Genomic DNA, 13,387 nt, shown 5'->3' on the forward strand with positions numbered 1-13,387 from the left:
AATATAATATAATATTTTTATTATTTTTTTTTATTATCACACCGGCCGATTCCCACCAAGGCAGGGTGGCCCGAAAAAGAAAAACTTTCACCATCATTCACTCCATCACTGTCTTGCCAGAAGGGTGCTTTACACTACAGTTTTTAAACTGCAACATTAACACCCCTCCTTCAGAGTGCAGGCACTGTACTTCCCATCTCCAGGACTCAAGTCCGGCCTGCCGGTTTCCCTGAATCCCTTCATAAATGTTACTTTGCTCACACTCCAACAGCACGTCAAGTATTAAAAAACCATTTGTCTCCATTCACTCCTATCAAACACGCTCACGCATGCCTGCTGGAAGTCCAAGCCCCTCGCACACAAAACCTCCTTTACCCCCTCCCTCCAACCCTTCCTAGGCCGACCCCTACCCCGCCTTCCTTCCACTACAGACTGATACACTCTTGAAGTCATTCTGTTTCGCTCCATTCTCTCTACATGTCCGAACCACCTCAACAACCCTTCCTCAGCCCTCTGGACAACAGTTTTGGTAATCCCGCACCTCCTCCTAACTTCCAAACTACGAATTCTCTGCATTATATTCACACCACACATTGCCCTCAGACATGACATCTCCACTGCCTCCAGCCTTCTCCTCGCTGCAACATTCATCACCCACGCTTCACACCCATATAAGAGCGTTGGTAAAACTATACTCTCATACATTCCCCTCTTTGCCTCCAAGGACAAAGTTCTTTGTCTCCACAGACTCCTAAGTGCACCACTCACTCTTTTTCCCTCATCAATTCTATGATTCACCTCATCTTTCATAGACCCATCCGCTGACACGTCCACTCCCAAATATCTGAATACGTTCACCTCCTCCATACTCTCTCCCTCCAATCTGATATTCAATCTTTCATCACCTAATCTTTTTGTTATCCTCATAACCTTACTCTTTCCTGTATTCACCTTTAATTTTCTTCTTTTGCACACCCTACCAAATTCATCCACCAATCTCTGCAACTTCTCTTCAGAATCTCCCAAGAGCACAGTGTCATCAGCAAAGAGCAGCTGTGACAACTCCCACTTTGTGTGTGATTCTTTATCTTTTAACTCCACGCCTCTTGCCAAGACCCTCGCATTTACTTCTCTTACAACCCCATCTATAAATATATTAAACAACCACGGTGACATCACACATCCTTGTCTAAGGCCTACTTTTACTGGGAAAAAATTTCCCTCTTTCCTACATACTCTAACTTGAGCCTCACTATCCTCGTAAAAACTCTTCACTGCTTTCAGTAACCTACCTCCTACACCATACACTTGCAACATCTGCCACATTGCCCCCCTATCCACCCTGTCATACGCCTTTTCCAAATCCATAAATGCCACAAAGACCTCTTTAGCCTTATCTAAATACTGTTCACTTATATGTTTCACTGTAAACACCTGGTCCACACACCCCCTACCTTTCCTAAAGCCTCCTTGTTCATCTGCTATCCTATTCTCCGTCTTACTCTTAATTCTTTCAATTATAACTCTACCATACACTTTACCAGGTACACTCAACAGACTTATCCCCCTATAATTTTTGCACTCTCTTTTATCCCCTTTGCCTTTATACAAAGGAACTATGCATGCTCTCTGCCAATCCCTAGGTACCTTACCCTCTTCCATACATTTATTAAACAATTGCACCAACCACTCCAAAACTATATCCCCACCTGCTTTTAACATTTCTATCTTTATCCCATCAATCCCGGCTGCCTTACCCCCTTTCATTTTACCTACTGCCTCACGAACTTCCCCCACACTCACAACTGGCTCTTCCTCACTCCTACAAGATGTTATTCCTCCTTGCCCTATACACGAAATCACAGCTTCCCTATCTTCATCAACATTTAACAATTCCTCAAAATATTCCCTCCATCTTCCCAATACCTCTAACTCTCCATTTAATAACTCTCCTCTCCTATTTTTAACTGACAAATCCATTTGTTCTCTAGGCTTTCTTAACTTGTTAATCTCACTCCAAAACTTTTTCTTATTTTCAACAAAATTTGTTGATAACATCTCACCCACTCTCTCATTTGCTCTCTTTTTACATTGCTTCACCACTCTCTTAACCTCTCTCTTTTTCTCCATATACTCTTCCCTCCTTGCATCACTTCTACTTTGTAAAAACTTCTCATATGCTAACTTTTTCTCCCTTACTACTCTCTTTACATCATCATTCCACCAATCGCTCCTCTTCCCTCCTGCACCCACTTTCCTGTAACCACAAACTTCTGCTGAACACTCTAACACTACATTTTTAAACCTACCCCATACCTCTTCGACCCCATTGCCTATGCTCTCATTAGCCCATCTATCCTCCAATAGCTGTTTATATCTTACCCTAACTGCCTCCTCTTTTAGTTTATAAACCTTCACCTCTCTCTTCCCTGATGCTTCTATTCTCCTTGTATCCCATCTACCTTTTACTCTCAGTGTAGCTACAACTAGAAAGTGATCTGATATATCTGTGGCCCCTCTATAAACATGTACATCCTGAAGTCTACTCAACAGTCTTTTATCTACCAATACATAATCCAACAAACTACTGTCATTTCGCCCTACATCATATCGTGTATACTTATTTATCCTCTTTTTCTTAAAATATGTATTACCTATAACTAAACCCCTTTCTATACAAAGTTCAATCAAAGGGCTCCCATTATCATTTACACCTGGCACCCCAAACTTACCTACCACACCCTCTCTAAAAGTTTCTCCTACTTTAGCATTCAAGTCCCCTACCACAATTACTCTCTCACTTGGTTCAAAGGCTCCTATACATTCACTTAACATCTCCCAAAATCTCTCTCTCTCCTCTGCATTCCTCTCTTCTCCAGGTGCATACACGCTTATTATGACCCACTTCTCGCATCCAACCTTTACTTTAATCCACATAATTCTTGAATTTACACATTCATATTCTCTTTTCTCCTTCCATAACTGATCATTTAACATTACTGCTACCCCTTCCTTTGCTCTAACTCTCTCAGATACTCCAGATTTAATCCCATTTATTTCCCCCCACTGAAACTCTCCTACCCCCTTCAGCTTTGTTTCGCTTAGGGCCAGGACATCCAACTTCTTTTCATTCATAACATCAGCAATCATCTGTTTCTTGTCATCCGCACTACATCCACGCACATTTAAGCAACCCAGTTTTATAAAGTTTTTCTTCTTCTCTTTTTTAGTAATTGTATACAGGAGAAGGGGTTACTAGCCCATTGCTCCCGGCATTTTAGTCGCCTCATACGACACGCATGGCTTACGGAGGAAAGATTCTTTTCCACTTCCCCATGGACAATAGAAGAAATAAAAAAGAACAAGAGCTATTTAGAAAAAGGAGAAAAACCTAGATGTATGTATATATATATATGCATGTGCGTGTCTGTGAAGTGTGACCAAAGTGTAAGTAGGAGTAGCAAGATATCCCTGTTATCTTAGCGTGTTTATGAGACAGAAAAAGAAACCAGCAATCCTACCATCATGCAAAACAATTACAGGTTTTTGTTTCACAGTCATCTGGCAGGACGGTAGTACTTCCCTGGGTGGTTGCTGTCTACCAACCTACTATGGGGAAAGATATAATATAATACAATATAATACAATGAGAGTACTGTTGATGATTCATACCGTACCCGATAATAATATATAGTCGAACCTGCTTTATCTAGCTAGTAATAAAGTGGTTCGTGATATATTATTACAGAACTTATTTTAACCAGGCCTTTTATTTTTGTATATAATGGAGTGAAGTAGGGGCGCGTAACAGTCTCCACACTTCCAAACATTTCACAATAATTCATTGTGTTTGGTGCTTGTATAGTGCAACTGGAGTGGTTGAGGCAGTGGTATTTAATAAGATATATGTTATTAATAATAATACATGTTATTATTAATAACATGTATTATTATTATTATTAATGTTATTAAAAACCACTGCCTCAACCGCTGCCTCAACTGCTGCCTCAACCGCTGTCTCAACCACTGCCTCTACCAATGCCTCTACCAATGCCTCTACCACTCAATCTACAAGCACCAAACAATGAATTATTGTGAAATGTTTGGAAGAGTGTGGAGACTAATGCTTACTCCAGCATAAACAAAGCCACACTGATGATGCATCAACCACTGCTTCAACCCTCGTATTTTTGTACTAAATGTATTTCCTTCTTCAATTCTGTCGTATTAATAATAATGATACGATAGAATTGAAGGAAATTGTACAAAAATACGAGGGTTGAAGCAATGGTGGAGGAAGTGATTGAGGCATCTTCAGTCAGTGTGCCTTTGTTTATGATGATAAATTAGACACGTGTGGCTTTTTTTATGCTGGAGTGAGCATTAGTCTCCACACACTTCCAAACATTTCACAATAATTCATTGTGTTTGGTGCTTGTAGATTGAGTGTAACTGCCACATAATTAACCATGAGCCCAAAGAAACTTGCTAGTGCCAGCCCTTTGGTAAAGAAATTGAGAAACACGATAGAATTGAAGAAAGAAATTGTACCAAAATACGAGCGGTGTGCCGCAGTGGTTGAGGCACTGGTTGAGGCAGTGGTATTAAAGAACATACATGTTATTAAACCCCAACATGTAAGTATTTAGTACAATATTTTAAGACTTCATGTATTTTATGATTGTTCATGGTTCAACAAGTTAAGGAAGCAGTATTGTATTATATTTCCCTACAATATATTGAAGCACCAAACATTCACGATTTTTCAACATTCGCGAGGCTCTTGATCCCCTAACCCTCGCGAATGTTGAGGGAGACCTGTAATATATTTCTTGTAATTAAGAGTGAGAAAAATAAAGAAGTGCAGGTAGCACTGCTTATTAAGGATTTCTACATCTTTGCAGAGTTGCCCAACCTCTGCAGTGGAGAGTTTAGATAATGTACAGTAGGAACAATGGAGACAGGAATATTTAAAGTAATATTACAAAAATTAATTCCTCCAAACACAAGACCAAAATAGGAGAATTAAATGACTGTGACAGTAATATTAGGAAAGGGGCACAAAATCAGATTCAGCAGAGGCAAAGCTACTGATTATGGGAGAGTTCACTCATATGAGAAATTTACTGGGCAAACAGGAGGTTCAACCTATTTTCCTAAGTAAATTTTCTTATATGATTCCTAATGTCACTTTCTGAATGTGCTCCTAAACTTAAAAAATACCATATTCTTTATATTGAGTAAGATTTAATTACAAAAAACTAATAGTACAAAAGTTGTCATGAAATGACTGTCAACATGGAATCTACAAGAATCATTTAAATGTATATATAGGGATCATTGTTGGAAAAGTTGGTTTAGGGATTACATTAAGGACCAAAAATACAAAGAGAAAAGCTGATAAAGGAAGTAATGGGAATTTCATGAGCCAGTAAGTTTAAATAGGAAATAACATATAGACCTACTATTAGCCAGTGACTAAATGGTTCACGAATCTGTATATCTTGTGAAGTGATGAAGAGAAGTAGGAGAAATAAACACTGCCTGAGTGGTAATTACATAGGAATTAGAGGACATGTAAGTGGAGTATAGTGGAAGGAGAAATGAAAGTGTAAGACAGTACACTAGAGGACAAAGGGTGGGGGAGGGGGAGACTACTTAACCCTTCAACTGTCCAAACGTAGCTCTGCGTTCACACATGCAGCGCTCCGTATATTTTGAAAAAAAAAAAATAATTAAAGAGGGCAATTTTCTCTGTTATAAAACCCAAAAAAAAATTTAGGACCAGTACTTACTGAGATATAAGACCACGAAGTTGGTGCTGGATACTCACCTGACGGCAACATCAAATCCTGCCGCTTGCAGAATTGTTGCCGATATACTTTTTTTCTCGTTTTTATTTTAATTTATAATTTTTATGTTCTGGTAATTACAATTTATAATAGTTTTTGTGATTTCATAGCCAATCTTTGTTCTGACACTAATATTAGGTACTGAGATAGTACTCAGATAGTCACGATTGCACCTGCAGGTGTACATTTTCACCTGCCTTGGTCATTTACTATTGTCTAGAAATATATACAAAGTATTTATAGGTCTCAGCAATGTTTTAGACATGCTAGAGTATATATGAAACTCCTCGAAGCATGGTGTTTATGACGAGTCACTAAACTGCTGACAGGGTAAGCAGTGGAGTGACAATGATAAAGCACTGCTGCAGGGAACCCTCGCTTTATTTGTTTTCTCTATTACACACAAACATGTCTGTCTGTCCATCTGTGTCTGTATCTGTCTAGCTCTGCCTATGTCTTTCTGTCTTTCTGGTCCAAGTCAGACTGAAACGTTGTAAGCTCCTCACTTCTATGTGCGGGTTATTTGTGTATCGTTCCAGTCATGGTATTGTGCCTTTTTTTGTTATTTCTGTCTGCCTGTGTATGTCTTTGTTTGTCTCAGGGAGCGACTCGTAAACCTGTTGGTTTACAAGCCACTCCCTGATTCCTGAGCAAGTGAAAATGTGTATTACATGCATCATGCTTGTTATGCCTTAAATCTACAAGCAGTGTATAGCACTTGTCTGTCTGTGCATGCGCATGCGAGCGTGCGTGCATGCGCATGTGAGCGTGCGTGCATGCGTGTGTGTAAGAGAACAGATTTAGTTAAACCTAAGGACTTCTTTTACTTGGACCTTTAGCTACTGGATAACTTATGGCAAAAATCATTTATGTTCATTTTATCATGTGTAGAACATGGTAATTTCCTTACCTGATTAACCCTCACAGGGTTTCCAACGTACTGGTATGGCTTACGCACCATGGTTATTGATGTACTAGTACGTCTAAATTCTAGCACCTTCAGATCTAGCGAGAGAAAGCTGGTAGGCCTACATACGAAAGAATGGGTCTATGTGGTCAGTGTGCACAGTATAAAAAAAATCCTGCAGCACACATTGCATAATGAGGAAAAAGAAAACCTTTGATCATGTTTTTGGTTACAACAGTGACTTTGCACTATATTTTCTATTGGTATTTATGGTTGTATTCTAGTTTTCCTGGTCTCATTTTATAGAGTGGAATACATATTACAGAAATTGAGATGATGTTGATTGGTTTCACAATGAAAAGTACCTTGAAATTGAAAAAGTACAGTGGAACCTCAAAAATCGAACTGCTCCCAACACGACCAATTATGTAAGTGTATATTTGTAAGTGCTTTTATAAGTGTATTTTTGAGGGTCTGAAATGGACTAATCTAATTTACATTATTCCTAATGGGAATAAATTAATTCGGTAAAGGCACTCGAACAGCCTTCTGGACCGAAGAAAGTTTGATATTTGATGTTCCACTGTTGCAGATATGTTCGATTTTTGCCAAAGTTCAAAAGTAAACAAATCATGCCACACGTCCAATACACGTCAACTGGTGAGTCTGATATTCTTTCACAAGTGCGCTGATATTATTTATACCATTTCTACACTAATGCAGTAGTCTGCATAACAGTAAATCTTCTATTTTTTTTTTTGTGAGAATAAAAATTCAAAGTGGAAAGCAAAAGAAATGTAAGAGGGCCCTGGGGACGTGACTAATGAACAGAGTAAATGTTATTTTAATGCCAGGAATGTCTGTCTTGTTTATTCTGGACCCTATTTGGAAATTGGCATTTTTTGAAATTTGTTTGAAATTGGCAAAATTGCTAATTTCTGACCACTTTATTGGATAGTTGAAATCGCTAAATGGGTGGTTTCTTGTACTCATTCGATAGAAAAAATGGAGTTCTAGCGAAATAGTTATGATTTTTGTCGACTAGTACACTGGAATTGGCTGAAAATGAGGCCCAAAGTTGGCGAAATTGCCGATGCGTAAACATCGTCAAGACCGCTAACTTCGCGAGAGCATAATTCCATAAGTTTCCCATCAAATTTCTTACTTTTGGTGTCATTATGATTGGGAAAAGATTCTCTATCTTTTCATAAGAGAAATAATTTTCTTTTTTCGAAAAATTTTCGACCCTGAGAACAAGTTTAGGAGAGGGCCTCTCGACCCTGAATGGGTTAAGGCCATTCATGAATTTGTTTCCAACAGTGTAATAGATCTTGTTAATTTAAATAAGAATTTTCTAGTCTTTATTGTCTCTATTCCCTATATAAATATTGTCTTAGAAGAAGTTTCTTCAGCTGGTATGTTACCCTAGGGTCATTGTCATATTAATTAATGAATATTGTTGTATGCAAAGGCATTTTACTTATAAACTTATGATGCTTTATATTGTCATATCTTTTGGAACTTTAAAAGGTAAATTTATTCAATGAAGTGAGCAGCTGAGTGCAAATTCATGATACATTTTAATAACTGACTAAAAAAAATTCAGTTATGATTGCATACTGTATTTACATGACCAAGTAGTGTTTATTTTTTAAATGTTTTCTTAAGTTTTGTTGGCTTGTAATGGTTTACAAATTAGTGATACCAGGTAAAAGTCTTGAAATTGTTGAATTATTAATTTTTGCACTCAGTAAAAAGTACAGTGGACCCCCGCTTAACGATCACCTCCCAATGCGACCAATTATGTAAGTGTATTTATGTAAGTGCGTTTATACGTGTATGTTTGGGGGTCTGAAATGGACTAATCTACTTCACAATATTCCTTATGGGAACAAATTCGGTCAGTACTGGCACCTGAACATACTTCTGGAATGAAAAAATATTGTTAAACGGGGGTCCACTGTACTTTTAAGAATTTGTATGTTCAGCTCAGCTTTAACAATTTGCAACAATCTAAAGTATTTGATGATTTTTTTTTTTTTGAGTGACCTTTTTTTTTTTTACCACTAAAGATATACCAAATTATGCTTTATTTGAAATATAAAATAATATAAAAAATATTTTCATGCAGAGTTACGGCGAGCAAACCTCAACAGGAGGATCAGCGTACTCTAGTACACTATCTACTAGTGCATCAGTTAGCAGCAACAGTACGAGTAATAGTACTGGTCCTGCAGTACTTTCTGCTTCTTTAAACTCTGCATCCTCCCACCCTGTCCAGCCTTCGAAGCCATCAGTCCCAGGTTTGTGTCACATCCCTTGGATTCCTCTCCTAAAATATTTGGATTTGTTGAAATAAGATTCCACAGTGTGAGGAGAGCAAGCACTGGTTTTCTTTTGGGTAATATAGAGTTTGTTAATTTTGGATAGGGAAGTAATGTAGTAGATGTAAGGTGGTAGGTTACTTGAAGCATTTAAAAGTTTTTGTGAGGATAGTGAGACTCCAGGTTAGAGTGTGTAGGAGAGAGGGAGATTATTTTCCATTAAAAGTAGGCCTTAGACAAGGATGCATGATGTTACCATGGTTGTTTAAACTTTTAATGATGGGGTTGTAAAAGAACTGAATGCTACGGTATTGGGGAGAGGTGCGGGATTTAAAGAAAGAATCTAATACGAATTGAGAGTTATTACATTTGCATTTTGCTGATGACATGGTGCTTTTGGGAGAGAAGTTGCAAAGAATGGTTGATGAATTTGGAAGGGGATGTAAAAGAAGGAAATTAAAAATAAACATAGGAAAGCACAATGTGATGAGAGCAACAAAAAATTAAAGTAATGAAAGATTGGCTATCAGATTGGAGGGAGGTAGTATGGAGGAAGTGAATGTATTCAGACATTTGGGCATGGACTTGTTAGTGGATGGGTCTGAAAGATGAGGTGAACCATAGAATTGATGAGGGGAAACAGATAAGTGGTGCATTGAAACATCTTTGGAGACAGGAAACGTTATCCATGGATGCAAAAGGAATGTATCAAGAGTATATTGGTGCCAATTCTCGTATATGGATGTGAAGTATGGGTTTTAAGTGTTGCAATGAGGAGGAGGCTAGAAGCAGTGGAGATGTTCTGTCTTGAGGGTAATGTGTGGTGTGAATATTATGCAGAGAATTTATAACTTTGAGATTAGGAGGAGGTGCAGGATTACTATTATCCGGAGGGCTGAGGAGGGGCCGTTGAGGTGGTTTGGAAATTTAGAGAGGAAATAACAAAATAGGATGTCTTGGAGGGTGTATAAATCTGTAGTGGAGGGAAGGCATGGTAAGGGGTTGTCCTAGGAAAGGTTGGAGTGAGCGTGTTAGATGGGAGTGGAGCCAAGGGGTTTTTATCACTTGCTGTTGGAGTGTGAGCAAATTATCATTCATGAAGAGATTCACACAAACTGGTTAGCTGGACTTGAGTCCTGGAGGTGGGAAGCACAGTGCCTGCACTCTGAAGGAGGGGTGCAGATGTTTACAGATTTGAACTGTGGTGTTGGCGTGCCTCTGGCAAGACAGTAATGGGGAAAGTGTTTCTTATTTTTGGGGAAACCCTACCTTGATGGGAGATGGCCAGTGTGTTAAAATTTTTTTTTTTTTATATAAGAGCTTGATAACTGAGAAATGAACCACCAGAAAGTGTCATAAAAGTTCACGAATGATGATTTGTAGTTGAACTTTCAAATTATACAAAGTTGATTTGGAAAAAATAGATTAAAATGTTGCAGTAATTGTTTAGCCAGTGTGTCATCTAAGAGTGTGTGTTTATCATTCAACATTGATGCTATAGTTTGTCAGCCGTAGTGACTAAAATATAAGATTGGTGACATTTATAATTAGGTTCTTTGTTACATTTTAAATTCATATGAATTGAGATAAAAAATCAGTGAGTCATCCTCAATACTCAAAACAAATATTTTTTTTCTATATTGGACAGGAAGAAATGGTGTCTTGAATACAAGTAGATGGGAAGATTCTCAGTTCTGGATGGTGGCTGTGATAAAATAACGGTGCGTGAAAGGAACAACGATTTTTCACTCTGAATTCTCAAATTTAAGCCAGTGGAAGGTTTCACTCAAATAAGCAAAAGCTCCACTGAGCTGGTAATAATAATATCCACATCAGGAGAAATTTTTACATTTCTCCTGACAAATTACCACCACCAAATTCATCAGAAACTCATTTTGATTTCAGAAAAGTATTACTGTCAACATTTGGATTTTAATTATGAAAATTTTTATTCAGTATTTGGTTTTCTAAATTAGAGACCATTGTCCAAAATAGAATATCTGGATTATTTTTCAAAATTTGGATTTATTTGTTTTGAAGGGTAATATAAATCCTGATTATCAGAATTTTTCAAACTTGGATTTTTTTCAAGAGAATTTTTATTTTTTTTATTTTTCCATAATTCATACACTGCTGAACACGCATTATTCTGAATAGAAGAGAATCGCTTGTGAATGCAAGTGATCAGTGAGAGACTTGTAGTTAATTTGGGGGGAAGGAGTGAAGTATATAAAGGAGGCTTAATTGGAAAATAATGGCATTAAAATGCTCTTGAGGTACTGTGTGTAAGAGTTGTAATAGTTTTGTTAACTGTGACCCAGATGTAGGATGTTCAGTAGGAGATATCAGAATGATGGTAAGGTGAGCATTGGTGCATGAACAGAACACTGAAATCTTAGACAGGGAATTTTTTTTATGATGCTTGGGCCCATGAGTGAGGTTCTGAAAATGCAAGAGAAAATTCATAAGTTCTCAACAATATACATTATAACTACATTCTAACAAGTTACGTTCCAGAAGGCTGTTCATAAGTCATTATTTTGCCATTTTTTCATTGTTACAATTATTATTATTATTGTTTTAAACCCTTTCCGGGTCTGTGCCGTACTAGTACGGCTTGAGAGCCAGGGTTGGTGCCGTACTTGAACATGTAAATTCTAGCGCCTTCAAATCTAGCAAGTAAATCTTCTATTTTTTTGCGTGAATAAAAATTCAAAATGGAAAGCAAGAGTAATATAAGAGGGGCCTGGAGACGTGACAGATGAACAGAGAAAATATTGTTTTAGTGCCAAGAATGTCTGTCTTGTTTATTCTGGACCCTATTTTGAAATTTGTGTGAAATTGGCCAAATTGCCAAATTCTGACCACTTTGTGTAGTTCTAGTTCTTTGTGGAGTTCTAGCGAAATAGTTATGATTTTAATCGACTGGGACATTGGAATTGGCTGAAAATAGGGCTCAAAGTGGGCGAAATCACTGATGCGTATATATCGTCGAGACCGCTAACTTCACGAGAGCATAATTCTATAAGTTTTCCATCAGATTTCATACTTTTGGTGTCATTACCATTGGGAGAAGATTCTCTCATCATTTCGTAAGAATTTTTTTTTCTGAAATTTTTGACCCTGAGGAAGAGTTGAGGATCAGGGGTCTCGACCCTGAAAGGGCTATTATTATTATTATTATAATTATTATTATTATTATTATTATTATTATTATTATTATTATTCTCTCTCTGCTCCGTTGTTCGTTGTAAACTTAAAAACAATACTGTACAGTATCAGTAATCTACGGTTCTTAATACTAAAGCGTATTTTAATAATACTGTTATAAAAACTTTTCCTTTTTAATTGGTACAGTAAACGTGAGGTGATAGATAAGAGGAAGATTGGAGGTTGTGTGCAGCTACTGGGGGAGAGGGTCATCAACCTCATACACTTCATCATCAAATGCTTCATCAGTCAGGGTTTCGTAAGCCTGGGTTTCTTCAACATCTGAAGAGGCAGTTGAGGTAGAAGGCACTGATCTGAAGAATTTGTCTAAGGAAGTTTGCACCGTTTTTCTCTTCTAGTCATATATAAGACAGTAGCATAAGATAGAATTGTTAACACCAGTTGAAACCTTTGAGAATCTCTCGATATTGGGGTCCTGAAGCTCAACATAGAGACCTCTCTCTATAAGAGAAAATGCCGTGGTCATCATTTTTGTCTCCACTTTTTAGAAGGAACAGTTTCATCTTGTTCCTCTTGCTCTTCCTTATGCTGCATCTTTTCCAGCTCTATCAAATCTTAATTCGTCAGCTCTTCAGATTGTGACTCAAACAGCTCCTTCCATGGTGCCCGGGATGGGTTGCAGCAAAATGTCATACTACACAGAAGGTGCTCAGCTCAAAATTTGGATTTGTGGAAGTATTGCGAATGAAACTTTAACATGGCAGTCTGTTCGTATGTCTGAATGTTCATAACTCGAATGTTTGTAAGTAGGTAGCGTCTGTATTCTGTGGTAATATGGATTTTTTCTTATAGTTTACTTTGAAGCAGTGTTATCATAATTGCTACCAATTGCCAACATAGAAGTAAATGGATTTATACTGAGAACAAAGTGGTGGGGAAGCCAGTTTTTTAGCTTAACTTTTTTATTGCAGTGGGATATACAACTTTTTAACTGAAGGGTTTAATTGCATTCCCATTGTAATGCTTTCGTTGCTATAACTTGTCCTAGCAAACTTCATATTTTCTTTGGCCCACTGAAAAACTTCGTTTACATATCTTTGGAGATAAATAAGTGTTGTTGACGGATGCCACTT

The 13,387-nt window shown here is 37.6% G+C and overlaps 1 protein-coding gene across 7 annotated transcripts in view; it reads left to right on the forward strand.

Moving 5' to 3' along the window:
• The window catches only part of lig (ubiquitin-associated protein-like lingerer), a 114,797-nt gene that overhangs the window by 79,757 nt on the left and 21,653 nt on the right, over positions 1-13,387 (forward strand). For all 7 annotated transcript variants that reach the window (XM_053784328.2, XM_053784332.2, XM_053784327.2 and 4 more), the window contains one exon: positions 8,891-9,062. In XM_053784328.2, the coding sequence (XP_053640303.2) occupies positions 8,891-9,062 (172 nt within the window). The remainder of the gene's footprint in view (positions 1-8,890; positions 9,063-13,387) is intronic.

The sequence above is a fragment of the Cherax quadricarinatus genome, chromosome 43, assembly GCF_038502225.1.
Source record: "Cherax quadricarinatus isolate ZL_2023a chromosome 43, ASM3850222v1, whole genome shotgun sequence".
Taxonomy (NCBI): Eukaryota; Metazoa; Arthropoda; class Malacostraca; order Decapoda; family Parastacidae; genus Cherax; species Cherax quadricarinatus.